Source organism: Babylonia areolata, chromosome 5, assembly GCF_041734735.1.
Source record: "Babylonia areolata isolate BAREFJ2019XMU chromosome 5, ASM4173473v1, whole genome shotgun sequence".
NCBI lineage: Eukaryota > Metazoa > Mollusca > Gastropoda > Neogastropoda > Buccinidae > Babylonia > Babylonia areolata.
Genome location: NC_134880.1, coordinates 13,447,168 through 13,474,667, shown reverse-complemented (window position 1 = coordinate 13,474,667; position 27,500 = coordinate 13,447,168). Strand labels below are relative to the sequence as shown.

Sequence of the window (27,500 nt, the reverse complement as noted above, 5' to 3'; positions counted from 1 at the left end):
TAATCTAAGCCTTATTTACTTCATAGCTTTTATAATCTGATTCATCTCGGAACTGTGCATTTTGATTCATATGAACACACTGGATGTTTTCATTGTCAGAGAGCGGTTGATATGTTTTTTTCAGGCATGTTTATAGTCAACTGGGTGATGTAACGTGCTTTGATGCTAGGTATCGCGCCAAACAAAATCATGTTATTATCTAAGAGAACTGTATGGCCTCTACATGTCTGTCATGGCCAGCAAGAAAAGAGCTGGGTACCCTGGCTATCCCTTTTGCCGCTCACCTGGAGCAGTTTCTCGAAGTAGTTGGCGTGTGGTGTGTGTAGCGCCATGTTCTGGGTCACCCCCTTCACCAAGCTGGTGTTGCGGCCCACTATCTGCTCAGGCGGCGACTCAGTTTCAACTCTGTTGCACTGTGTCGTGTTGTTTTGTATTGTATTTTTTGTTGTTGTGTTGTATTGTACTGTATTGAATTCTACTATGTTGTATTATATTGTATTGTAGTGCACTGTGTGTGTGTGTGTGTGTGTGTGTGTGTGTGTGTGTGTGTGAGATATAGATACTTATACAGCGCCAATCCTTGGTCGGAGACCAAGCTCAAAGCGCTTTACAAACTCGGGGTCATTTGCACAACAGGCTGCCTAACCTGGATGGAGCCGAATGATGGATGCCATTGGGCGCTCATCATTCGTTTCCTATGTCAATCAATCAAATTTCAGGCACGCACACATACAAACTCAGACAGACATGTAACATTTTACGTGTATGACCGTTTTGTTTATTTACCTCCCCCGCCCTTCCATCAACCCCATGTAGGCAGCCACACTCGTTGTGCATGTTAGGTATGTTCTTGTTTCCATAACCCACCGAACCTGACATGGATCACAGGATCTTTAACGTGCGTATTTGATCTTCTGCGTGCGTATACACTCGAAGGGGATTCAGACACTAGCAGGTCTGCACATATGTTGACACTGGGAGATCGGAAAAAAATCTCTACAACTTTATCCACCAGGCGCCGTTACCGAGATTCGAACCCGGACACTCAGATTGAAAGTCCAACGCTTAAACCACTCGGCTATTGCACCCCTTTTTATTCCAAAACCCTCGTAAGTCGAAAATATCAGGTTTAAGGAAAATGAAAAAAAAAAATGTTTTGAAAATTCTATGAAGACAAAAAACTGTCACGTCAAGGCGTCATAACATTGTATATGATAAAGCGGACGATATTTCTTTCCGACACTGGGACTCTCTGGCTCAGGTCAACTGGTCGATTTTGGAAAAACACGAAGTTTTGTTAAAACTGTTCAATTATGAGGTTTTGAACAAAGGGAACAAATAGGGACATACCACAAAAAGTGGAAATATAGCAAGGGGAAAATGGAGCAAATGTACATAAAACAATTACGTTTAGAATTAGAGTAAACCAGTTTGTTTTCTGACACTTTTGATACCAGTCTGACGAAAAGCATACAAAAGGAAAACGCCTTGTCATAGTTAAAAATCATAAAAAAGAAAGAATGAAAAATCTACAGAATTGTATGGTCAATCCTTAAAGCTTGACTTTTCATAATGTATTCACAAAAAGCACACAAAAAACCCAGGTTATCTTAAACCGATATACATTTTTGTCCACGGAAGAAATGTTATGGTGATTTTTTTTTTCTTTTTCTTTTTTCAGATTCAATCAGATTCATCTGACAATTAACACCAACAAAATAATTTGTCTCAAAGTTAGCTCTGAAGTGATTGTGATATTGCACATCATGAATGAACTTAAATCAATACATAAAACTAATCACTTCTATTTTTCATTCCTGAAAAATGAACAATATTGTCACTGCTTCGTGACACAACGACTCAGTAGTCACTACGATCACCGTGATAATGCGGGGAAAGAAATGGGAAACAAACTCGTGTGAAAGTTGTTAGTCTGTACGTGAAAAGCTTACAAACAACATGAAAGAACTGGGGATGAAGATAATTGACACAAAACTGAAATATGTTAACTTGGTTCTGATGCTTGTCTAAAACCTCACTTTCAGATGAAATAGTAATAACTAAAGTTATTTTCATAAAACAACAACAACAACAAAAAAGGAAAAAAAAAGCGAAACTTACACAATATGTTTGCTGCTCAAAGAAAAAACACACTTCCTGTCAGCGTTTTCAGCAGTTGTCACTGATTCATGATGACTGAACACATTTATACTCCTGTTTGTGACACACAGTGGCGAAGGACAATGGGGAAACCAACTTTATTTCTATGGCAGCCGGTAATAGAATGCATGGTATTCCCTAGGTATGACTTCTGCCAGCTCCTGCAAATGGTCAGACTTGGTCTTTCTGATAGGTGGGGGCTAGCTGTACAACAGGGAGGCTGTCACAGGTGAATTCCTGTTTGGTGTCGCTGGAAAAGGACTCCACTCATCACTGTGGTGCAGGCTTGTACTGGAATGATGCCATCAAAATTATACCTGAGCGCCCGAACGTCAGTTACTTGTGGATAATGACAGCGACTGCTTGGTCTGATCGTCCCATAGAATGACAGTTTTGAGAAATCCTAGAAGAATTGGAATATTATATTCTGAACGTGATATGGCTCTGGCTTGATCCTTGCTGATGTGATTACCTCAACATACTCAACTGGCGGTAGATGTTCAAAGGTCGAATGGACAGAATCAGCTTCCATCCACGTATGTCCTTTTTCCAAGAATTTCTGGATGATTGTTGTGTTTATTTCTATTGCTACTAGAAGCAGACAGTTGTCGAAGGTCGAGTTGTGATTCTGGTAACGGCAACGGTCAGAAAAGATGTCGATGATGTGAATGTCACGCAATGGTGTTTGCTCTTTAATGCAGTCAACAAAGTATGGGGCAACTTCGTTACTTGTGACACCACGTTTGGACTCTATACCCTCGAGAATAGTATCGTCAGTATCTTGCCGGCAGTAGCGAGAGAGTAACTTCAGCAAGGCTTCAACAAAGACACGCATCAGCTCGACCTGTCTCAATTCGTTGCTGAAGGTAGTGAAGTGATGGACATGGTTATACTCCATATGTTGCGCTCTTTTCCTGGTCCAAACGTGCTGAGAAACATTTGTCTGCAGACCTGTCTCATTTCGTCATTGATGCGCAGATGGCACAGAAGTGAACAGGCCCCTCTGCCTCCTGTAAGTTTTTTTCACCTCCTGTGGCCGTACAGCTTCTGTGTAATGATTTCACGCAGAATGCTGAAGAGCATGGTGGGCCTTATTGTCTGTATTCTCGATGTTTTATGATGGTCTCGCCCTTTTACTTTTTGTACTTTCATAAGCCTTTCCTGTTTTCTAAGGTCTTTGTTTATATTTTTGCTCCACTGTTGTTTCTTGCATGCGCCTCTTTGTGCCTTGCTGTCGCTCCAAGCGGGACTCTGACCATTGTTCTTTATACTGTCGCTGTCTGTCTTCTGTGCAAGATTCGGGCCGTCAATATTATGGACAGCGACTGCTGTTGTCAGCTTCATGCCAGTTTGATGTTACTTACACCGAGGCACTTTTCCATTGTTTGAGAGGCTACTTTTCTTTGGTGCAATGTCTTCCCCACTCACGCTATCCGTGTCGCTGGAACTGCTGCTTACTGTCAATAACGCATTTACTGTCACTTTTATATTCTTTTCGTGATCCGAGTCATTCAATGTTTTTGAGCACTTCCGCAGGCACCACAGTGATTGTGGAAGCGTGAATCGCCAGTCTGTGCATTTTACCTTACCAGCAGAAATGCCTAGCTACAATACAGTTCTCACAGCTTTAATGTATGTTGCCAACAGAAAAACAAAAGTACTCTCTGACTGTCTAACATGGAATTGAATCGTACATATGAGGACAGTAAACCCATCATGTATCCTCTTGCTCAAAATAAATCAAGGCTTCCATCAATATCAAATGTATGTTGACCTGACGATGTATTTTCTGTTGGATCCACAGCTGTACCAGCCATCCAACGGGTGGTAAGTGTCACCAGATCCAGATTGAACACCTTCAAGGGCCTCTTCCCCTTGTAATCCATGGACGGAACGTGATCTTCGTCAAACCACATCTGCCAAACATCAACGGTGTTGAAGACAAAATAATATTTTCATTCGCACACAGTAAATTTCCAAGATGCTTGAAAAGGAAACAAACCCTAAAAAGGTGAGATATCTCCGAAAGACTTATTTTCTGACTGATAACTCTAATTGTACATTTCATTATTTCCGAGTATAATCAACGAAAACAAAACTTTCTGATAAATCTACTTTGTTCTTTCTGATCCATACTGTGATGTGACCAGCATAAGCATGCCTTCGATAACAGGTAGGTGAATCAAAGCTTAAAGGAACAAGAACATGGACTTGAAAACGAGAAGACAAGAAATGTCACAATCAGACCTCAGATTCAACCGTTATTCCTTTCACAAAAATATGAGGGGTTTTTTTTCCATTAAAATTCGTAAGTATAATTTCATCAGTATTTCAGAATAATTTCATGACACTAAACCTCCAAAATCATGTTTTCCGTCACATTAAAAAAAAATCGCACAAATCCTCGTAAGTTGAGATACAAGGTTTTGGAAATCGAACGTGTTTGCCATTAAAACTCGTAACTTATGTTAGAAGGTTTCGCACGTACATACAATTTTGAGAATATACTTACAAGGTTTGCCACTCACAACAATAGTCATTCTAAGTAAGATTGTGTTTCTAGGTTTTGACACATGATGGGCAAAAAATCAAAGAACGCATTGGTGAAAAAGAACATGATTTTGGCCTAAATTCTAGTTACAAGGTTTCGGAACTACAACAGTGATATATTTATACATATTCATGCACTCAGGCCTTACTAAACGTGTTGGGTTATGCTGCTGGTCAGGCAACTGCCTTGCAGATGTGGTGTAGCGTGTATGGATTTGTCCAAACACAGTGACGCCTCCTTGAGAATATGAAACTGTGTTGTGTTTAACTGCATTACTTTTTTTCGTCACGACAAATTTATCTGTGTGAAATTCGGGTTGCTCGTCCCCCCATCCCCTTCCTCCCCCCACACCTAAGGGACTCCCACAGTGCAAAACCGAAGTTTTTTTTCTGTCTGCAAGTTTTACTATCAAGAGTTTTTTTGTTGTTGTTGTTGTTTTATACAGGATGTGCTAGGAACAACCCTTTTGTTGCCTTGGGTTATTTAACGTGCGCTAAGTGCATGCTGCACACGAGGCCTCATTCGTATGATTAGCGACCAGACTGCGGGTCTACTTTGGACTTGAGATCCGCGACGAAGTGGTTAGCGTCGAGAATTTTCGGCTGGGAGGGCGCGGGTTTAAATCCCAGCGGAGATTTTTTTTTTCGCCCCGTGACTGGCTCCTACCCACAGTTGAGTTTGCTATGAGCTTAAATGGGAAGACTGGGAACACGCATTCGAGTATCACCACGAATGGGTCTTTGGATGTGTTGCTCTAATTTCATGACCAACACTGCAAATGTCTGTATCTCTCGGGCCTGGTTGACGTCGGGATATCATTATGAAAGGAAGCGTAGAGTACATCATTGTCACGTAGTCCCAAACCAAAATGGACATCCACTGCCATCGTCATAATCATCATCATCGTCATCTTCCTCCTCCATCTTCATCATCATATGAAAAAAAGTATCAAATTATGTGGCCTTTCATGCCCTGCTGTTATGGTAACCTCAGTTTCGATACCCTCCACTTCTGCGCTTGGGGTGAGTCTTGTCAAGGTCTTCAGTGTCGGCGGATTCATGGATGACTGTCGTTGGAGGGACGTGGCGGCGGTCTCCACTCTGGGGAAGAGGCTCACTCAGTCTGGTTCCGCGACTGAGTCATTATTGTCGTCAGTAGGGGGCTTCGCAGGTGGTTTCCTAAGTACGTTAAAAACAGAAGAGGCACAACCGAACACAACCGAAGTGACTTAGCAGCAGTGCAGGGTCTCCTATGGTGTGTAACCTCCTGGCGACCTGACATAGATGGTCCCTGTGTAGACTCGCAATGAACGGCGTGGGAGTAATGCCACTGAAATGGTGCAGATGCTGAGGCAGCAAAAAAAAAAAGAAAAAAGAAAAAAGGAGGGGTGCTTGGGTGGGGGCTTGAGATGGTTTAGGTGAATGCTTTAGTGTATCCGCGTGTGTGTGTGTTTAAAAAATATCTTATTCTTCTTTCTATTTTCTATTATAAAAATACAGTTCATTTTCTGATGAATGTGTACGTGTGTTATGCATGTGTGTATTTACATGTAAGTATAATAATTTATGTGTAAATGTTAAAAACATATGTATGTACAAACGTACGAATATTTTTTATTGTCTGTTTTGTTTGTGTACTCTTTGTCTTTGTGTGTATTCTGTATTTATTAAAAAAAAAATCACCCAGACATTGTCACCATGTTCATGTTCTTCCTTTTTGTCAACCTCGCATGTTTCGGATTGTTTTTGTTGTTTTTTTTTCTTGGACCAGAAACATGCTTAGTGATGATACGTTCATGGAAGTGAATATATATATATATATATTTGTGTGTGTGTGTGTGTGTGTGTGTGTGTGTGCGTGTGTGGTGTGTGTGTGACGCAGCACGCGAAAACCCGGCTAAAGTCGCAATTTATCATTTTTTACTTTTGTATATCTTCTAAAATTTTAAAAATCAAAGATTAAAAAAAAAAAAAAAACGAATGGATCTATCTGTATAGTTTTTTTCGATGTTTTTTTTATTTGTGGGGGAGGGAAGAATGGAGAAATTGCTCTTAAAAGAAATCATTTTATTGTATGACTGTGACTTAAAAGACAAAATTTTCCCTGAAGTTTATGTGGGTCAAAAGTTCGAACGAAAAAACTTTTAATTTCATTAAAAAAGGAAGGAAAATTCGTATTTTCTTCTGTGTATTCAAACGAAGACAAGTTTGCAGTGGGGAGTGACGTCATGAATACAGTTTAATCAGCCACAAAAAGCTCTGGAAAATCCCATATTTGTCTGCCTGTGCTTCAAACAAAAATTTTTCCTAAAACTAATGTGTGTCAGACATTCAGAATTCGGGTTTTTTAAATTTCGATATGTAAAAAGGCACGGGAAAAAATTGTATTTTCTCTCTTATCAAATAAAGACAAAAAGGGGCAAGTGGTGAAGTGACGTCTGTATACTTTTGTACCCATAAGGACCCGGACGGCGCAGTAAATGTCAAATATTTCACCCCCAAAAGTGATGCAGGAATTTTGGAACTTCTTTAGACCCGAAAAACAAACGTTTATAAACGCAGTCAAAATGTGTATTCCCAAATAATCGCTGAGTGAAATCACCCTGGACTGATCATGATTGTCTTATGGCTGGATCGGGGGCAAATCCTAAATGTTACGCTTAAGTGAGTCATGTCTTTTGTATGCAGCTTCCCAAAAAGCCCCAGCGTCTTGACAAGGATGGCGACCCTGTGTGAAAGTGGTTGGGGGAGTGAGATGCGCGTCCGCGCGCGCTCATGTACTATGTATGCGGTTTGTGTGTTTGTGCATGCTCGCTGTTTAAGTGCGGTGTTGCCCTGTGTATTGTGTGTCCCCACGTGTACGGTGGTTTTTTTATGAATGTTTGTGTTTAAAATATTTTGTGTATGTGAGTGAGGGTAAAGTGGGTGTGCTCTCGCGCGCACGTTTTTTTCCCTGAAAGTGTGAAAAAAACCATGGGCTGTGTGTGCATAAAACGCATGGCATTGCGCCACTCAAAAAACCAACAAATATTTTGGACACTCACATAGGGCTGTGGGCAAATCCGTACGCCCCCGAACACAAAAAAATTTGTATTTTTCGGAGGGGAAATGAGGTTGATCCCAATTAAAAAAATTTTGAAAAAAGGGCTTCCCAGGAAGATTCCCAAAAATTATTTCCCCAGAATTTGCTTTTTGGGCTTTTTTGTTACATTTTGTGAAGCCGGAAAGTCGCGACAAAAATAGGGAATTTGAAACTTTGGAGATCTGAAAATAAATTTTAAAAAAATGAAATAAAGGGGATGGGTTGTTGAGATAAAAGTTTCTTTTCCCAAATACAAGGTTTGAGATGTTGATAAAATATTGATATGTACGATTATTCTTTTTGTTAATGCCCCACTCCTTCCCCTTTTGTCATTTTGATTTTGTTTTTCAGGGGAAATCGCGCAAAATAATGGCTTTGTTGTTAAAAGAAGCAAAAGAAAGCAGGAACCAGAAGTGTGTTAGCAAACTATAAGTTTTCTGTGATGATGGAAACCAGTCAAATCCCTGGTACATCTTTTGAGCAGTTTTTTGCCTGTTGTTTGATTGCTGAGCAATCTGCGTGTGTCAGCAGGTCAACAGCTTCCCCTCGCTAAAAAAGGGAAAAACTTTGGGAAAATACTACACCCACTTAGCAGTCTTAAAACGGCACAAAAAAGAGAGCAGTTTTCCGAGGAGTGCTCACATCTGGGGTGAACGGGGGGATTGAAAAAAAGGGGGGGAAAAAGACTTTGGGGCCCCATTATAAAAAGTAAAGTTTTTTATGTAAAATGTTTCACTTCTCCTGCACAGTGGGGGCAGAGAAAGGTGCAATGCGCTAGACCAACTAAAGTGCAATCTTGTGTAATTGGCTGGAATGCACAAAGCTAAATTTTTCCCCAGTTGGAAGAGACAACCAACCAGTCAAAAGGGTTTTTTTCAGTAATTTCGTGATACCAGCCTGATGTTTTATTTTTTTCAGTAAAGCTAAAACTATCAGAATTGTTTATTAGGTTTATAGAGTGACATTATATACTTTGTGATCTTTTAACCACACCGATGAGTGATGTGGGATTTTATCTCAAAAAACCCGCCCCCAAACCCCTACTCCCAAACTCTCTCTCCTCCTTTTTCCCATTGCCCTTTGAGTCTCTGAGGGATGACTGAATTAAACGCCAAAAAAACCCCATTCACTTGTTCAGGCCAAAAGTCTTTGCTATGATCTCCTTTAAAATTTTTGTGTAGGGCCCTGGTGTTCTGAAGTGATGCAAGCATGCAGAACGGTCTGGTGCTGCGATTGCAATGGGCTGGTCACTTTTGTAGCTTTGTTATGGATTGTCCCAGCGAGTTATATTGATCTTTGTGTGTTTTGGATCAGTCGTTTACGTAAAAATCAGTTTTAGAGCACAATTTGGGAAATAAAGGGCCTTGACTGTGGGTAAAAGCAGATTAAAAGTTTTTAAATTCTGAGGTGTATTCTTTTTTTGTGCTTTTTAGTCCCATAGCAAATATGGTTGAAAGGGAAAAAGGGGTTTTACTGTTTTTCCCACATTAAAAAATATCTGTGTTTTTTCTTCTTTGATTTTGCTGGGGCTTTTTTTTTAAGTGCCCCTAAGGAGAATTTTTGTTTTTGGTTGAACGTAAAAAAAGTTTTTTGAACGAACTGAATTGAATATTATACGCAGTTACCCGACCAAATAAAATATTTTTTGTTGTTCAGGCATTAGAGAAAATCTTTCAGCCTAATTTGGATTTGCTGGTAAAGGGCCATCACTCATGCTGTGCCCAAATTACAGATTTAATCAATCTCCTGAGTGCTTTTGATAGTTTTTAAAACAAAAAAAATTCAATTAGTTTCCAGGTAATGAGGTTTTTATGAATTAGCTAATACAGATTTAATACGACGTATTTGTGTGAATGGTAAAAGTTACTGCGATAAACAAAACCCCTTTTTGAACAGTAGTCACCGTAAGTAGTCAGTGCTTTGTTTGCCCTAATTTCAAGACTAAATCTAGCGATTTGAAAATTTGCTGGTAGATTTTGCCCAAAATGTTAGACAACCCCCAGACTGCGTGACAATTTTTCCCAATTCAATTGTTTTGGGCTACAAATTTTTTTTTTTGTCTTCAAAACATTTTAAGTTAAAGGTTTGCCAGTCACGATGATTGGTTTTTGTGCCCAAATTCTTTTTAGTGAAAAACCCATTAAGAAAAAGTGTCGAAACGAAAATACACAAAACCCCGACAAACATGTTTGTTTAAAAATCAAAAGTGAGCTCAAAGGAAAGACAAATTTAGACTGAGTTCAGTGATGGGGCCCAGTGTGTGGGGGTACCTACTTTCTAGATTTTGTAGAAAAAAGGGGGGAAAGTGTCAAGTTGTCTATTGCCTGTATATGTTAGTTAGGTCCATTATGTGTGAAAACAGGTCAGTTTTCATCAAAATGTTGGGTTTCGTTGAGAATTGCTGCGAGTCGTTAGCAGATGTTTTTTCGAACGCCTATTTTTCACTTCACGTTGCGTCGATTTTTGAACACATGGGCCCCTCATGAATTTTCGTAACCCAACATCCACAGAATGAAACAAATCAATTTAAAACATTCCCAGAAACCCTGCGCTTTCAATTTTTTTTTTTTTTTGAACTTGAGTGGGAAAAACTTTGAGTCGATGGGCCCCGGCTGAAGGGGCCAATTCGGGGGGGCCCAGTAAAACCTTAAAAACCGACGTCATTCATACGTTTTAGGGGAGACGATTAAGCCTTTTCCCGCTTTTTTCCCTTTATGATTCGCAGACCGGATTTTCCCCATTTCGTTGTTCGCTGCAACGAAATGGGGCAAAAGATTGCAGTTTTTTTCTCATGTTTTTGACGGGCATGCAATAAAAACTTGAAAATACTACAGTTCCAAGGTTTTTGTGCAGGAAACTTCCGACAGAAAAGTAAGACTTCGAAGATGCGATATCTATAAAAACCCGTTTATAATTTGACGCAACTACTTTTTTTGGGTCAGCAAGAATGTTGGAGCGACAGTTGCGGGTTTTCGGTGCTGCGTCACACACAAAATTATTAGTTTTTATGTTAATATATGTGTGTGTGTGTGTTTGTGTTATATAATATTTTTTTTTTTTAATCAGCAAATCAAATTTTTGATAAGGGGAAACTGTAATGGATTCATGTTGGAAAACAGGGAAGAAAAAAAAGCCATGAAAGGTGAGGTTTTTGAAAAGGAAAGGCAGACACAGGGCCCCCCCCCCCCAAAAAGGTGGGGGGGTTTTCCGGGGCCCCCTGGGCTTTGTCTGGTGTCTGAAGTTTCATCCTTGTTTTTTTTTAATTTTTGATATAACTTTTTAGGGGTTGCCCTTTGTTTTTTTTAAAAAAAGCTTCCTGAATGTTTCTATTATTTTTTTTATATTCAACTTTTTTTTTGTCATTTTTTTTTATCTCATCATTTTTATTTTTATCGTTATTTCGTTATGGTGCTGAATTTTTCAGTTTCCGGACAATTTTGGTGGGAGACATTTTCCCGCATTTGAAGGGTGATTGCAGGGGAGGGGGAGGAGGACAGACGACAAAAGGCAGCGGAAAGAACAGAGACACCACGAGGCGACGAGAGAGAGAGACGAGGACGAGACAGAGAGAGACGGGGGGTAGCTGAGACACGAGCAGAGGGACAGAGACAGACAATGAGGCGGGGGAAAACAGAGAAAAAAGGGAAGAAAATGAGATTTTAGGGAAGACTGAAAAAAGGGAGCAAAATAAGGAGCAAAAAAGTGAGGAAGACCCTTTGCCATGCATACACACAAACACACACAACCCACCCACACACAAAGAGAGGGGAGAGAGAGAGAGAGGGGGTGTGTTTTTTGTGTCTGTTTTGCTTACTCTTTTGTCAAAACAGTTTCTCTGTGTGAAATTTGGGGGTGCTTTCCCTCAAGAACAGCGTCCCCTACATGATAGCGCCATTTTGTTTGTTTTTTTTTTTTTGTTTTTTTTGTTTTTCCCTCCCTACAAGTGTACTTGTTTTCCTATGAAAATGGATACTTTTCTCTCAGAATTTTCCCGGGGGTTTTGGTGTGTGTGTGGGTGTGTGTGTGGGTGTGTTTTGTGTGTGAATTGACAAGTTCTTGATTTGATATGCACAGTTTTTCCCAAAAAATTCCCATGTATTTGTGTTTGTGTTTGATTTTCGTTTAATGTTTGTCCTTTTTTATCATATATCCTCCAATTTCTTTGTACCGATCCCTTGGAAAAAAAAAAGATTTGGGTTAATCTAATCTAAGCCAGGGAAACCCTTTTTGTTGCATGGTTCTTTGACGTGACAAATTGCATTGCTGCACGGGGGGATTCAAGTCTATTATCTCTCCAAATGACTGCGTTAATTTGAGGCCCCCCAACCCCCCCACTCAAGGTCTAGTTGGGTGGGAGGGGGTGGGGGGCGGGGGGTGGGGGGGGGGGGGGTTGGAGGGGAGGGGGGAGGGAAAAAAATTGGCGGTGTGGTGGTGGGGGGTGGTGGTGAGAGGGGTGAGGGTTTTCCTTCCCTTCTTGAAGGCCCTCGGCCCTGAGGGTGCCGCCGCCACGCCTGCTTTTTGCGGTCGATGGGGGGGAGATCTGTTCATTTTTGACCGCGAGGGGAAAGGGGGCCCATGAGCGGGGTGGATCTGCGTTTTGTGGTCTGCATTTCCCCCGCTTCGTTTGCCCGGAGACGTTCTGTACAAACACCCCAAACCAAAGTAAACAAAACCACACACCACACACACACACCACAAAATTAGATTAAATTAATCTTTTTTCCCAAGTGTAGGGGGGGGGTCACAAAAAATTTTGGGGGGGGAAATTGTATAAAAAAGGGTTTACAAAACAAATGAAAATATACACAAACACAAATACAGTAAAAAAATACATTCTGTGCTTTTCAATCAAGAACTTGTGCAATTCACAACACCCCCCACACACACCACACACACACACACAAAAAAAATGTTCGAACAGAAGTGCATATTACTGGGGATGGGGCTATGACTAGTCTTGGGTTTAAATTTTTGTTGTTTGCACTATTTATTTTAACATACTGGTTTGTTCGAGAGACAAGGCTTTGACGCTTTGGGCTAAAAGCTTTGGCGAACCCGGTTTGGTTTTCCCTTTTAAAACTCTGTACGTCGCCCGGGGGGAGCTTTCCAAAAATCCAAAAGTGGGGTGATTCGTCCTGGCTGATTGTTTGGTTTTGAGTAGTGTTATGTATATTCCTCTAAAAAAGGTAGTCACCCCCGGAAAATCTTGGGGCAGTCTTTCGATTCTTTTCAGGGCTGCGATTCTACCTTGAAAAGTTTCCGTACCAACAGTGATGGGAAAGGTTAACACACTTTCAATGACTGCTGGGCAAAATTATATTTAATATTTTATAAAAAAACAACACCCGCATTTTTATTTATATTTATTTATATATTATATATATAACGAAATAATCTATGCTCAGGAAACTTTTAAGGAAAGTGTAAACAACCCACCAACAACACACCCACACACACACACACACAAAAAAGGAGAAAAAAGTAAAACAATAAGCTTGATCTATTGTTGCCGGGTTCAATGTTTATTCAATTTCCCCAATAAAAAAAAAAAACAGTATGCAAACACACACACGACACACAACACACACACACCACAAACAAAAAAAAAAAAAATACACACACACACCCACAACACACACACACACACATGCGCGCGCTTTTCCGTGCTTCTTCTAAAAATATTTTTTTTTGGAAAGCCCCGGATTTGCAAAGTGACTCATGAGCCCTGGGCAGTAGACGTCGTTTTGGGGGGAAAAGGAAAATGCATTGGTGGGTTAAAAGGGGCAAAATGAAGTGCATCGACAGTGTGAAGAGCAAAGATGCGTGGAAGATGAAAATGGGTCAGTCTCCGGAATTGTTTGAATTGGGGGTCTTCAGTATGTCATAAAATAGCATGTGTTTACAATGATTTTTCAAATATTTCACTGTTATCGGGATTGAAACTGAAAAGAAATTCTGCAACAATTTTGTGAAAAATTTTTTTGTTCTTTGTCTTCAATGTTTTTAAAAATTATCAAAAACACCCAAATATTCGGCCCCCATTTTGTGACATGGAAATGGTCTGAAAAAGAATGGTAAACAAATGAGAAAAAAACCCTGTTAAAAATCAGTACAACAGCCCTGATCTAAATTCTTTTGTTGTTGAAATAAAACATTGTCATCAAAAAAAAATGGTTTTTTAATTTTGAAATTTAGGGAAAAAAAACCGTTGACGACGTTAAAACCCCGTTCCCTTGACATGTTTTTTCTTTCTTCAAAGGCAAGACATTCAGAATACACTACACGTTTTATTGCAAAGGTGGTCAAAAATTTTTGGACGCACTACACTCTTTTCGGGTAAAATGTCGATTCAACTATTTAAAGCAATTGACTTGCTGTTAAATGTGGGTTTCCCGCTTTTCTGTGTAGCGTGATGAAGTCCAATAAAATTATCATGAAAACAAAATCAGAACCGTTTTACAAAAATCTAGGATTAATCGCGGGAAAGGAAATCGGTTGAAAAACCCCAAATGTGTGTGTTTGAAACAGATCTAAAATGTGGGTTTTAACAGCGGGGAAAATGTACTAGTTACCGAAAATCTCCGTTTTTTATTCGCACCAAGGTTGATATATTGTTTGAAAAAAAACTGTGTATGTTATTTCGTCTTTGTTATGGTTTTTTTATGCATTTTTTTATTCGTTAAATTAAAGCACAACCCTGTTTTTCAACATGGCGAGATGCGGAAATTTTCGGATACTTGGTAAGTTTCGAAACAAAGTAATCACGTTCGAGAAGATGTTTTCAGTTGAAGACTTTTTGCATAACGTTTAAAAACAACAAAGTTAAAAGTGAAAATCCCCCCCTTCAAACCCTTGTTTTTGGCTTTTGGGGGCTGGTGATTTTTATCACGAATGAGTATTTTTCAGTTCGCGTGACGACAAAAAGTGTGGAAGGGAAAAAAAAATTTTGTATCCGAAAACGTCGTCCTTGTTTATTGTTTTGCAAAATTTTGATTGGAACACCCACGTTTTACATCACAAAAGTTCTAAAAAAACCGATATACATATTGTGAATACATTTTTTTAAAATTTAAGTTTGAAGCATTTAGTTTAAAGTGTTGAGAGAAGTCAAGTTTTTCGTTCAGACATGGAACACATGTTCTTGGGTTCTATTTACGAGAAAAAAAATTTCGTATTCTTATTTGTGGCTGTTGTTGTTGAGAGTTGTTTTGTTTTTGTTTTTTCTCAAGTTTTATTTTTTACATTTTTTTTTTCTGTAACCCTACAGATTTGTTCCTGAGGGTAACGCTATAAGTTTTCTGTTGTTTGGTCAAATAAAAGTCAAAGAATCTGGTGTTTTATCACAATTCAGATAAAGCGTCTTTTGTCAAGTGAATAAATTTCTATTCCCTTTCATAATAGTTAAAACAGTGTTTTTTAAAACGTTAAACTTGGAGAGAATTGATGTGAAAAATTTGGGGTGCCCGCGTGTTTTTTGAAAAAATAAAATCATCCCGGGGGGGGAAGTTGTTTAAATATTTTTGGTTTCCTGTTCTATTATAAAGGGTTTTGGTATCTAATGAAATACTAATATTTTTCCAGCTTTGTTGGTTTATTGCATACGCTAAGGATTGCTGTTAAAATTTATAGTTTTAAAATTGTAAAACAGTTTTTAAATTCTGTGTCGGGAAAGTTGTTAGGTAACTGGATTCAAAAGTTAAAATGCTACACAAAATTGTACATTCATTAAAAAAAACATGAATTGTTGTCATTATGATTATTATTTATATCCACGCTAAAAAGAATCTGCTGGCCAGAGTTCATGAGTCACATTTGCAAATACGGTTAATTTCCCAAAAAAAAAGTATTTCTACGTTTTTTCACAGCCAAGCATATGTTGGCAAATTTTTGCCTCTATGCCTTCCTTTTCCCAATTGATTGTCTGGACAGAGCGCGACAATGTTCATTTAAAAGTTGGTTAAAGATATTTAGATATTGTACTCGAACTAAAATTTAAGATCCCCCTGCTGCCTTCGTAAATTACCCTTTTCATCGGTAATATCGATTTCATTCTTTATTGCATGCCAAGATAAGTGGGAAATGTTGGTGATGGCATTTGATGTTTTTATGGGGGTATCTTCTTCAGAGCAGTGATGTCCCGCATAGTTATTTTTTTTACCCGGATTTTTGGGGGCTATGATTCCCCGGGGTGTGTTCTATGGAAAAAAAACCTCTAAAAGCACTCCTTTTGGTCCCGTTATGGTTGAAGAGAGTGTGAATTTTGCAACACCTACCCCTTTCCCCACCACCCTTACACGTGCATGACCATTTTACCCCGCCATTAGGAGCCATACTCGTTTTGGGGGGGGGCGTCAGGTATGTTCCTGTTTCCATAACCCCCGAACGCTGACAGGATTCAGAAACTTTAACGTGATATTTTTCTTTGCTTTCGTTTTTAAACGCGAAGGGGGTTTAGGCCTGCGGGGCTGCCATATGTGACCCGGAAAACGGAAAAATTTTCCCTTTACCCCCCAAGCGCCCTTCGGATTCCAACTCGGGACCCTCAGATTAAAGTCCAACCTTTAACACTCGGTATTGCGCCCGTCCTTAAACTTCTGCACCCTTTCCCCTTCAAACCGAAGTCCCTGTTCCCCTTTCGCCCGTAACCCCCTTGGGGTTCCAATGCCCTCCCGCCCACAAGTCTTGGCCCCCAAAGGAGCGGGTTTGGGACCATACCCTGCGAGGGCGGGGGATGTCCAGCAGTGGACCTTTTGCTTGCAGGATGGGGGTTGGGGGCACCGAGCGTTTGTTCGGCTTCTGGGTGCCCAGGGGGGGGTCCAGGGCAGCCCCCAAAAATTTTAAAAGCTGAAAACCATGCACATACATGATGTCGCCAGAAAACACACAAAAAACAACGCAACAAAAAAACACAACGCACGCCACACCCGTACATACAGAACAAAGGAGGAAAGAGAGAAAGAGTATTGAAAAGAATCGGTTTTTTTCTCTGCCCCCGGGAAAAGGGAAAATACGAAAGCTGCAATCAAGAGAAAACCCGGAGGTTTAATGTCTTAGTGAAAATCTTGTCACACGTAGGAAAACCGAAAATGGTGCAAAACAGATAAAATGGGACAGAAAAGGGGAAAAAAAAAAACAACCCCGAATTAAAAAACAAAAAGTAAGAGATTTGGACCCTTTTGGATTTTTCATTAGCTTAAAAATACCAGTGACGGGGGGGAAGTGCCTTTTTTTGTCGTTCGTCTCTAAAGGTTTGACAGTAACAGAAAAAAAGTACATAAAATCATATAATAAATATTTACGCATTAACTCGACACACATTTATATCAAAAAAAATATACCAAGTACTATAACGGGAAAAAAAAAAGTTTTTTAACATCAAAAAACCCTATATATTACAACAAAGAAAAAGTACATATAAATCTATAGTAAAAATTTACGCAGCAACTTTGACCCCCAAAATCATATCAAAACAAAAGTATCTAAAGTAAAAATAAAAACCTGAAATAAATATTTATGCCCCAATATCAGCAAAGCAAAAAAGGGGGGGGGGGAAAAGGGGGAAAAGAGAAGGGGGAGAGAGGAAGAGAGAGAGAGGGGAGAACTGATAATTTTTTTCTGATTTTAAAGCAAGACAATGTTTTTTTGGGTTTTTTTTTACCAGCCCTCGATGGGGGGAACAGCAAAGAAAAAAAAAAGGGGTAAACATTAAATCGTCGCTTCAATTATAAAACATGGTTACACGGTAATTTGGCATTTACCATTCATCGCCAGAGGAGAATAGAGGAGAAATTAGGGGCAGATAAGCGAGGGGACAGAGACGACAGGGAAGAGTAAAGGGCGTGAAAAATTTAAAAAAAAAGAGAGAGAAGAAAGGGGAGGGAAAAAAGGGGGAGAAAAGACTGTGTTGAAAACACGAGGTGCTCACCAAAAAGTAACCGTGTTTATTTCGGTTTTTGTTAGTCTGTGTGTTTGTGGGGGGCTCTTTCTCTCTCCCTTTGTGTGTGTGTGTGTGTGTGTTTTGTGTGTGGGTGGTGTGTGTGTTTTTGGGTAAAACTTGAAAAAATTTTTTTTTCTCTCTGGAAAAGCCTTTTCTACGACACTAAAATTAGTTTTGATAACAAAAAACGTTTTTTCCGGAAATAAACCAAATTAGAAAACAAGCCTTTGGGGGAAGGGGTAAATTTGAAAGCCAAAAATTCCCCGGTCAGTTAAGTCACTTAAAAAACAAAACAAACTTTTTACTTTTTTTTTTCTGAAAAAAAGAGAGAGAGGAAGAAAAAAAGAGAAACAGAGGGATGGAGAGATAGAGTGGTCAGACAGACGACAACGGAGACAGAGAGAAAAAGAATAATTCGATGATTTAAAAAGTTCAGTTGACAGAAAGAGAGACACAGACGAAAAGGGACAGACAGCAGAGACAAAGAGACAGACGAAAAACAAACGGTCAGAGACAAAAGGGCGAAGGAGGGGGTGAGGTTCCTTGGTAGGGGGATATGGGTGGCGTTGGGATGTGCGCTGCCAACACGGTAGAAATGCAAAGTCGTCCCCCCGCACCCCGACCCCGTCTTTTTTGGTGAGCCTGCACGCCCCCCACCTTTTCATGTGATCGTCTGTGTCAGTTATATCCCCTTGTCTGGACACCCGTCTGTTATGTCCCCCTGTCACGTAAAAAGTGTGTATGTTTAAACCCCCCCGTCTGTTATACCCCCCCCCTTGTGTTATTGCCCCGTCATGCCCCCCTGTCATGTTTTAACCCTCGTCATGTTGACCACTCTGTCATGTTAGACCCATCTGTCGCCTTACAGTGCTCTGTCGTGTTACACCACTCCGTTATGTTATACCCCCTCTGTCGTGTTATATCCCTCCGTCATTTTATCTCTCTCCATACGAACGACGAAAGAGACGACGTTAACAGCGTTTCAGCCCTGTTACCATCATCAAAATATTGCAAGCGGAAGGCTCTTATACTGAAGAGGTGAATGTTGACAAAGAATACCACAATTCTGACGACGTAAGCTAAAGGTTGGGTCATTCAGACACCCACTGGACATCCGAGGGGTCCTGTGTAGAGGAGAAGAGAGGACTGGCCGTAACTGAGTGAGTTAAACCCCTCTGTCATGTTCACCACTCCGTCATGTTAGACCCCTCTGTCGCGTTACACCCATCTGTCGTGTTACACCACTCCGTCATGCTATGCCCCTCTGTCGTATTACGCCGCTTTGTCATGTTACACCCATCTGTCGCGTTACACGCTCTGTCATTTTACACACACCTCCGTCATGTTATAACTATACCCCTCTGTCGTGTTATATCCCTCTGTCATGACACCACTCCATCATGTTATAACCCTCTGTCATGTTTACCACTCCGTCATGTTGCAATATCTGTCATGTTACACTGCTCTGTCATGTTGCAACCATCTGTCGTGTTACACCGCTCGGTCATGTTGTTACACCCATCTGTCGCATTACACAGCTGTGTCAAGGTACACCACTTCGTCATGATATACCCCTCTGTCATTTTACACCACTCCCTCATGTTATACCCCTCTGTCATTTTACACCACCCCGTCATGTTATGTCAATCTGTCATGTTACACCACTCCGTCATGTTATTTCTATCTGTCGTGTTACACAGCTGTGCCATATTACACTGCTCCGTCATGTTATATCCATCTGTCGTGTTACACACCTCCGTCATGTTATATCCCTCTGTCGTGTAACACTGCTCTGTCATGTGACTTCGCTCTGTCATTAAACACCGCTCGTCATGTGACTCCAATCTGTCATGAAACACCGCTTTGTCATGCCACAACACCCCTGCCATGTCACACACCCCTGTCATGTGACTCCGCTCTGTCATGTTACACCGCTGTCATATTACTCTGCTCTGTCATGTGACTTCGCTCTGTCATCTAACACACCTCTGTTATTTTACACTCCTCTGTCATGAAACACCGTTCTGTCTGTGACTTTGCTCTGTCATGTTACACCGCTCTGTCACGTGACTCCGCTCTGTCATGAAACACCCCTCTGTCATGTTACACTCCCTGTCATGTTACACACCCTCTGTCATGTTATACACCTCTGTCATGTTACACACCTCTGTCATGTCACACACACACACACACACACACGCACACGCACACGCACACGCACACGCACACACACGCACACACACATACACACACGTGAGCAAAAAACAAAAAAACCAACAACAAAAAAAACAACAACAAAATACCAATAAACAACATGATGATGATGGAGTCTCCCGTCGGTCCGACGGATGTGTAGGCAGGCAGGCTTATCTGTTGGTGTGTGTCCTCATATGGGAGAAGAGGCCGATTCTGGATGCGCAGCACTTCACACAGGTGTTGCAAGGGAAAACGCCTCCAGAAGTTGAGCCCTGCTTCCTTCACTCACGCTTCTCCTTAATGGCCAGCGTTCTCTTGTTTTCAAACGTCTTTATGCCACTAGAGAACAGCATCCTCCAGCGACAGCGGTCAAGGGCATCAGTTTCCCAGGAAGCGATGTCTATGTCACAGGCTTTGAGGTTTGTCTTGAAGGTGTCCTTGAAGCGCTTGCAGGGTCTTCCAAGTTCACGGTGGCCTTCCTTCAGCTGGCCATACAAAAGCATCTTCGGGATCCTGCTGTCTGTCATGCGGACAACGTGTCATGTCCAGCGTAGCTGGCACTGGATCAGCAGGCTTTCGATGTGGGCAGGCCGCTCCTCTCTACTGAATGTAGATGCCCCGGTCACAGAATTGGAAGGCGTCAATCAGCATGGCAGAGAAGAGAATGGAGAACAGTGTGGGTGCCAAGACGCAGCCCTGCTTCACTCCATTTACCACAGGGAACGGATCCGACCTGTCAGTATTTTCCTGTACTCTCGCCTGCATGCCATCGTGGAAAGACGCAATCAGATGGATTAGGCTCTCTGGGCAGCCGAACTTTAGGAGGATCTTCCACAGACCATGGCGGTTCACCGTATCAAAGGCCTTAGTTAGGTCTACAAAGACCATGTGGAGCTCCTTGTTCTGCTCACGGCACTTCTCTTGTATCTGGCGTACAGCAAACACCATGTCACATGTTCCTCTGCCTGAGCGGAAGCCGCACTGTGCTTCAGGGATGACTGTGATGGAGACATGGTCAACCAATCAGCTTCCTAGTGGGTTTCTACCTGGCTGGTTGGAGCTTGTGTGCAAGTCTGATGTTCATCTTGCTGCGTACCAGGCGATGGTCCGACCAACAGACGGCTCCTCTCATGCAGCGTGTAATGGAAACATCACCTCTGTCCCTCTGCCGGACAGTCACATAGTCCAGCATGTGCCATTGCTTGGAGCGGGGGTGCATCCATGTGTTCTTGTACTTGTCCGCTTGTTGGAAGAGGGTGTTGGTGATGGTCAGTCCATGCTGCGCACAAAGCGAGAGCAAAAGCAGTCCGTTGGAGTTGCACTTGCCAGTGCCGTGCTGTCCTAGGACTTTTGGCCACGAGGAGAAGTCCACGCCGACTCGGGCATTAAAATCCCCAAGGATGATCTGCCTGTCCTTTCTGTCTACCGCTGATATGGTGCGGCTGAGCTCCTCGTAGAAAGCTTCTTTGACGTCATCAGGGTTGGTCATCGTCGGGGCATAGCTGCTGATGACTGTGGCGAAGCGATCCTTGGAAAGCTTCAGACGCAGGGTCATCAGCCTGTCGTTTATCCCACGTGGAAGGCTGTCAAGCTGTCGTGCAAGTTTGGTTCGTATGGCAAAGCCCACGCCTGAGGATCTTGGGGTGCCATCTGGCTTCCCAATGCAGTAGAAGGTGTAGGCCTCTCCAACTTCCTCCAGCTGGGTTTCACCCGCAAATCTGGTATCGCTCAGGGCTGCTATGTCCACCTGGTAGCGATCAAGCATTCTAGCAATGAGCGCTGTGCGTCTTTCTGGTCTGTTGTCTCTGTCTAAGAGGGTGCAAACATTCCAGGCACCAAGAGTCAGGGCATGACTCCTGGTTCTTTTCTTTTGTTGTTTTCGACCGCTATTGTTGGATGTCCAAGTAGGTACGGTTTCCTACTAGGTACTATGTGAGGCAGGCTTTGTTTGGGGATCCTTTTATCTCCCCTTCCCCGTGTGGGGAGAGCAGTGCTGTCCCTAAAAAGGGCTGCTCTGACACTGTGGGAGGATACGGGCGCCGCATCTGCCCCAGTCTACGGCGGACGACCATCACCCCACAGCCGCCTACGTGCAGAGTCGTGACTAGGAACTGCCAGCAACATCCTCTGCCTGTCCCCGTTACCACTTCTCCATCGCCGCAGGGCTTGGGAAAGCTGGGTGTTGAAGGGCTAGCTCGTCGTTCCGACATTAGCCTGATTGCTTGACCAGCACAGGTGACTTTTTTTTAGTGAGGAGGAGTTGTGTAGTCCCTTCCCCACTCTCTCGCCTACCGACGCTCACAGTCCCACAGGTGCAGATACTGCCAACAACAACAAAATACCAATGAACAACAACAACAGCAACAAAAGGCAGACAAAGGAATGAGGACGTGGCCACAGTGTGGGCCCCAGACCTGGTTGTAGTTCTCCAGGATGACGGCGATGTACAAGTTGATGATGAAGAGGGAGGTGAGGATGATGTACGATACCATATAGGGCACCGCCATGTAGTGGTTCCCGCAGTCCCCACCCGATATCTTCTTCACGTGGCCGTCATCATACCGGAAGTGGGTATCGTTGCAGCTGCGACAACGTGCAGGAAACAAACAAACAAACAAACAACAAAACAGCTATACACTGCTTTGAACTTGTTTCCGTGCATCAAGCTGTTTTTTTTTTCTTTTGAATCGAAAACACGCCATTCCACAGGGAGGCATATGCCAACATGTACATGTCATCTGCGTCCCATTTAACAACTAAAATGAAAAGCCTAAGCAAGAATTTTCTCTTCTTCTTCTTCGATCGTGGGCTGCAACTCCCACGTTCACTCGTATGTGCACGAGTTGGCTTTTACGTGTATGACCGACCGTTTTTATCCCGCCATGTAGGCAGCCATACCCCGTTTTCGGGGGTATAAGCAAGAATCAATTCTCAGCAGCCTCTGCATTAACCTGGTTTTATGCACAACGCAGACACTTGATCTTACCTCAGCGGAAGCGCCATTCAAAAAACAAAAAAGAAAGAAAAAAGTTCAATATTCTTCCTTCTAATTCAGCTCGCTCTCTTAAATGTGTATGTAGCCTTGCTTTGCATTCTTTGCGCGTGTTCATGTTACAGTACCATACAAGCTTTTACACACTGGTAAACATAAACGCTAAGAAAAGTTCAAGGCTCAAGTGCAGAAGGGATGAAAGAAAGAGAGAGAAAAATCTGTAAAAATGAAAGAAGTCCATTGTACAATTCATTGTACCGGCTTTGTCCACGTTTTACAAACAGATTAATTTTTCCACAGAAAACCTGATATCTGATTTTGTGGGGAACACGGGCGCGCGCGAACGTGTGTACGCGCGCGCTCATGTATGCTCCTGTCTCAAAACGCTCGTGCATGTCCGACAATGTGTTCATACGCTTGACTTTTTCCACCACCCCTTCACCCCAACCAAACACACATGCGGACACGATATGAGCATGAGCAGAGGAGGAGGAGGTGACTCACAAAGGCGGCTGGAGGAGCAGTGGTTCCAGGACGTCGTTCCAGCCGGCCGCCGTGGACAAGCTGAGAAGCAGCAGGGCGGAGCCCTTGAAGGAGCGGAAGTTCATCATGGGCGTCAGCGCCCCGCTGATCTTGATGTTGGAGAAGAGGAACATGCCGAAGATGGCGTAGATGTAGAGACACAACAACAGGAGTGCCATGATGTTGATGATGGCGGGCAGCGAGATGACCAGGGAGAAGATCACTTTCCGTAACCCTTTGGCCACCTGGAGGAGTGGGAAGGGGATGAAAGCACCATGGGCGCGTCCGGTTTTGAAACGGGTCACCAGTGCAGGCAATAGGTACACGGGTGTGTACACGCTGGTTTATATTATTATTCTAACACACATGCTCATGCTCTTGTGCGCACGCGCGCGCGCGCGCACACACACACACACACATATACACAAAATACACGGACACTCACACTCATTCACTCATATCCAGACACATATGCACATATGTTAGTGGTTCGTCCGTCTGGATCGACGTGGACCATATATTCATCCTGGAGGTGGGTGGGTTGGGCTCTGTGGGTGCGCAGATGACTGATCAGACCAATCCGCGCCCGGAAGGTTCTGACGCAGTGTGGACAGGGGATGGTGGCGGCTGTCGGGGACTTGCTGGCACTACTTTTCCTGGCCTGTCTGCGTTGCTCTGCTGCACCGATTCTGTTGGCCTCACAGGATTTGGTGCCTTTGTGGACAGCTAAACGCCACTTTGGTCTGTCCATTGCATTCAGCTCCCATGTGTCGTGGCTGATGTTGAAGGCCTTCAGAGAAGTTTTCAGAGTGTCTTTGAAGCGCTTCTTTTGGCCTCCATGGGAGCGCTTGCCATGTTGGAGTTCGCCGTACAGCAGTTTCTTGGGAAGCCGGTGGTCTGGCATGTGAACTACATGGCCTGCCCAGCGCAGCTGGGCCTGCATCAAGATGGTGTAGATGCTGGGCAAGTTTGCACGAGTGAGCACCTCTGTGTCAGGGATCTTCTCTTGCCACTTTATGCCGAGAAGTTTTCTGAGGCTGGTGGTGTGGAAGTAGTTCAGCTTTTTGGCGTGGCGTTTGTAGACCGTCCATGATTCACATCCATAGAGCAGTGTGGTGAGAACTATTGCCTTGTATACTTTGAGCTTCGTCTCCAGGTTGATGCCTCTCCTGTTCCAAACGTTCTTATGGAGTCTGCCGAAGGCAGCGCTGGCTTTGGCGAGGCTGGCATTCACCTCGTCGTCGATGACAACTGTGCGAGAGAGTGTACTGCCCAGGTATGTGAACTTGTCCACCGCGTTCAGTCGTTGCCCGTTCATGAAGATGTTTGGTTCAACGTAAGGCTTTCCTGGAGCTGGCTGGTGCATCACCTCAGCCTTCTTTGTGCTGATTGTGAGGCCAAAGTTGTCACAGGCAGCAGAGAACTTGTCGACACTGTGTTGCATGTCAGCTTCGGAGGCAGCATTGAGAGCGCAGTCATCAGCAAACAGGAAGTCGTTGACGGTGTCTGTCCTCACCTTAGTTTTTGCTTGAAGCCTCCTGAGGTTAAAGAGTGAGCCATCTGTGCGGTACCTGATGCCAATGCCTACGTCAGCGTCTCTGAAGGCATCTGTCAGCATAGCTGAGAACATGAGACTGAACAGGGTGGGGGCAAGAACACACCCTTGCTTGACTCCGTTGGAGACAGGTAATGGTTCTGAAGTCTCTCCGTTGTCTTGGACTTGGGCCAGCATCCAATCGTGTAGTTGCCGTATGATGGTGATGAACTTTCTGGGACACCCGTACTTCGCCATGATTCTCCAAAGGCCATCTCTGCTAACAGTATCGAAGGCCTTGGTCAGATCGACATACGTGGAGTAAAGGTCGGCGTTCTGTTCCTGACACTTCTCCTGGAGCTGCCTGACAGCAAACACTATGTCGATAGTCCCGCGATGTTTCCGGAAGCCACACTGGCTCTCTGGTAGGAGACCTTGCTCAAGGTGCGCTATGAGACGGTTGAGTAGCACTTTGGCCAGAGTCTTGCCTGTGACGGACAGCAGGGATATTCCACGATGGTTGTCACAGGCCTGACGATTTCCTTTGCCCTTGTACAGGTGTATGATGGAAGCGTCTTTGAAGTCCTGTGGAACTGCCTCATGTTGCCAGATGAGCTGGAACAGCTGATGAAGCTTCTCAGTCAGCGCCATACCACCTTCTTTGTAGACCTCAGCTGGAATGGAGTCTGAGCCAGGGGCTTTGCCATTGGATAGCAGACGGATAGCTTTCTGGGTCTCCTCCAAAGTTGGAATGGCATCCAACGACTCACTGACTGGCACCTGGGGGAGTCGGTCGATGGCTTCCTCATTGATGGTGGAGGGGCGGTTCAGTACGCTGTCAAAGTGTTCAGCCCATCTCTCAAGGATCCCGTCCTTGTCAGTGATCAGGGTAGAACCATCAGCACTGAGGAGTGGAGCAGATCCGGAGGTGTTGGGACCGTAGACTTCTTTCAGGCCGTTATAGAAGTTCTTCATGTCGTTCCTGTCTGCAAAGCCCTGGATCTCATCAGCTTTGTTGCTCAACCAGGAATCCTGTATCTGCCGCAGCTTCAGCTGGATGGTGCTGCGTGCGCTCTACAGTATGTCTTTCTTTGACTGTGACTTGGGATCTTCAATGTGGGCTCTGTAGGCTTGGCGTTTGTCTTCTAGCAGCTGCTTGATCTCAGTGCAGTTCTCATCAAACCAGTCTTTGTGCTTCCTGACAGAAGGCGCCAGGCACTCCATGGCAGTGTTGTACACCGTCTCATGCAGTGCGCCCCATGCTGCCTCCACATTCTGGTTTTCCAGCACGGTGGACTCAAGGCGTTCCCACAGGGTGTCAGCAAAGCTCTGCTTGATGTAGCCTAGCTCCAGCTTGTTGACATTCAGGCGTTTGAGTGCTTTCATGCCCTGAGGCCGTCTCTTGGGCTGGATGCGGAGGTTGAGCTTGGAGACGATACGGCGGTGGTCTGTCCAGCACTCGGCGCCGCACATGGCCCTCGTGACTCGTACGTCCTGCCTGTCCCTCTTCCTGACGATGACAAAGTCGATGAGATGCCAATGCCCAAAGCCAGGATGCATCCATGATGTCCTGTTACGGGTAGGGAGGCAGAAGATAGTGTTTGTGATAAGGTCGTGCTCGGCACATGTCTGGAGAAGTAGTTGGCCATTGCTGTTACAGTTACCAACCCCATGCTTCCCAATCACGCCTTCCCAGGAGGTGCTGTCACAACCAACTCTCGCGTTAAAGTCACCAAGAATGATGAGCTTGTCTGCGTTGGGAACAGTGGTGATGACAGCGTTCAGGTCCTCGTAGAACTTGTCCTTGATCTCATCCGGGTTGGTCATGGTGGGCGCGTGGGCGCTGACAATGGTGGTAAACTTCTTCCCGTTGCATATAGGGAGTTTCATCGTCATCAGGCGATCGTTCATTCCTTTCGGGGGACCAGCCAGCTTGCCAACGAGGGTTGTCTTCACTGCAAAGCCAACTCCAGCCTCACGTCTCTCTTCAGGTCCGCGACCACTCCAAAAGAAGGTGTAGCCTGCGCCTCGCTCACAGAGTTCGCCTTCTTCTGCCAGTCTGGTCTCACTTAAGGCAGCGATGTCGATGTTGTACCTGGCTAATTCACTCGCAATGAGCGCTGTGCGTCTCTGTGGTCTGGCTGAGTCGCCTCTGTCCAGAAGCGTACGCACGTTCCATGTGGCAATGGTCAATGGGGTGCTCCTTGTTTTCTTCTTTCTTTCCTTTGTGTGTCGACCGCTTGAGTAGGGTCACCGTCAGCCGCGGTATGCTGACTAGGGTGGTGTGGAGCAGGCAATGTTTAGGGCACCTTTTCTAGCCCCTTCCTCATGCCATGGAGGTGAGCAGTGCTGTCCTGAAGAGGGCTGCTCAGTCGCTCAGGGGGCTGCCGATCTCCACCGTTGCTCCAGTCGGTGAAAAACGACCCTATGGCCTGAGCCGCCTGTGTGCAGGTCCGCGGCTACGACTGCCAGTGTACCCACACCTGTCGCTTCGTCGCTCGCCTGTCGCCACAGGGCTTGGGGAAAA

General features: G+C 43.7%; 1 protein-coding gene across 1 annotated transcript in view; it reads right to left on the bottom strand.

Annotated features, from left to right (window-relative positions):
• The window catches only part of LOC143282209 (sodium channel protein 1 brain-like), a 147,542-nt gene that overhangs the window by 39,169 nt on the left and 80,873 nt on the right, over positions 1 to 27,500 (bottom strand). Inside the window, exons 31-32 of the mRNA XM_076587811.1 lie at positions 23,422 to 23,684; positions 22,340 to 22,508 (exon numbers count right to left, since the gene is read on the bottom strand). Of these exons, the coding sequence (XP_076443926.1) occupies positions 22,340 to 22,508; positions 23,422 to 23,684 (432 nt within the window). The remainder of the gene's footprint in view (positions 1 to 22,339; positions 22,509 to 23,421; positions 23,685 to 27,500) is intronic.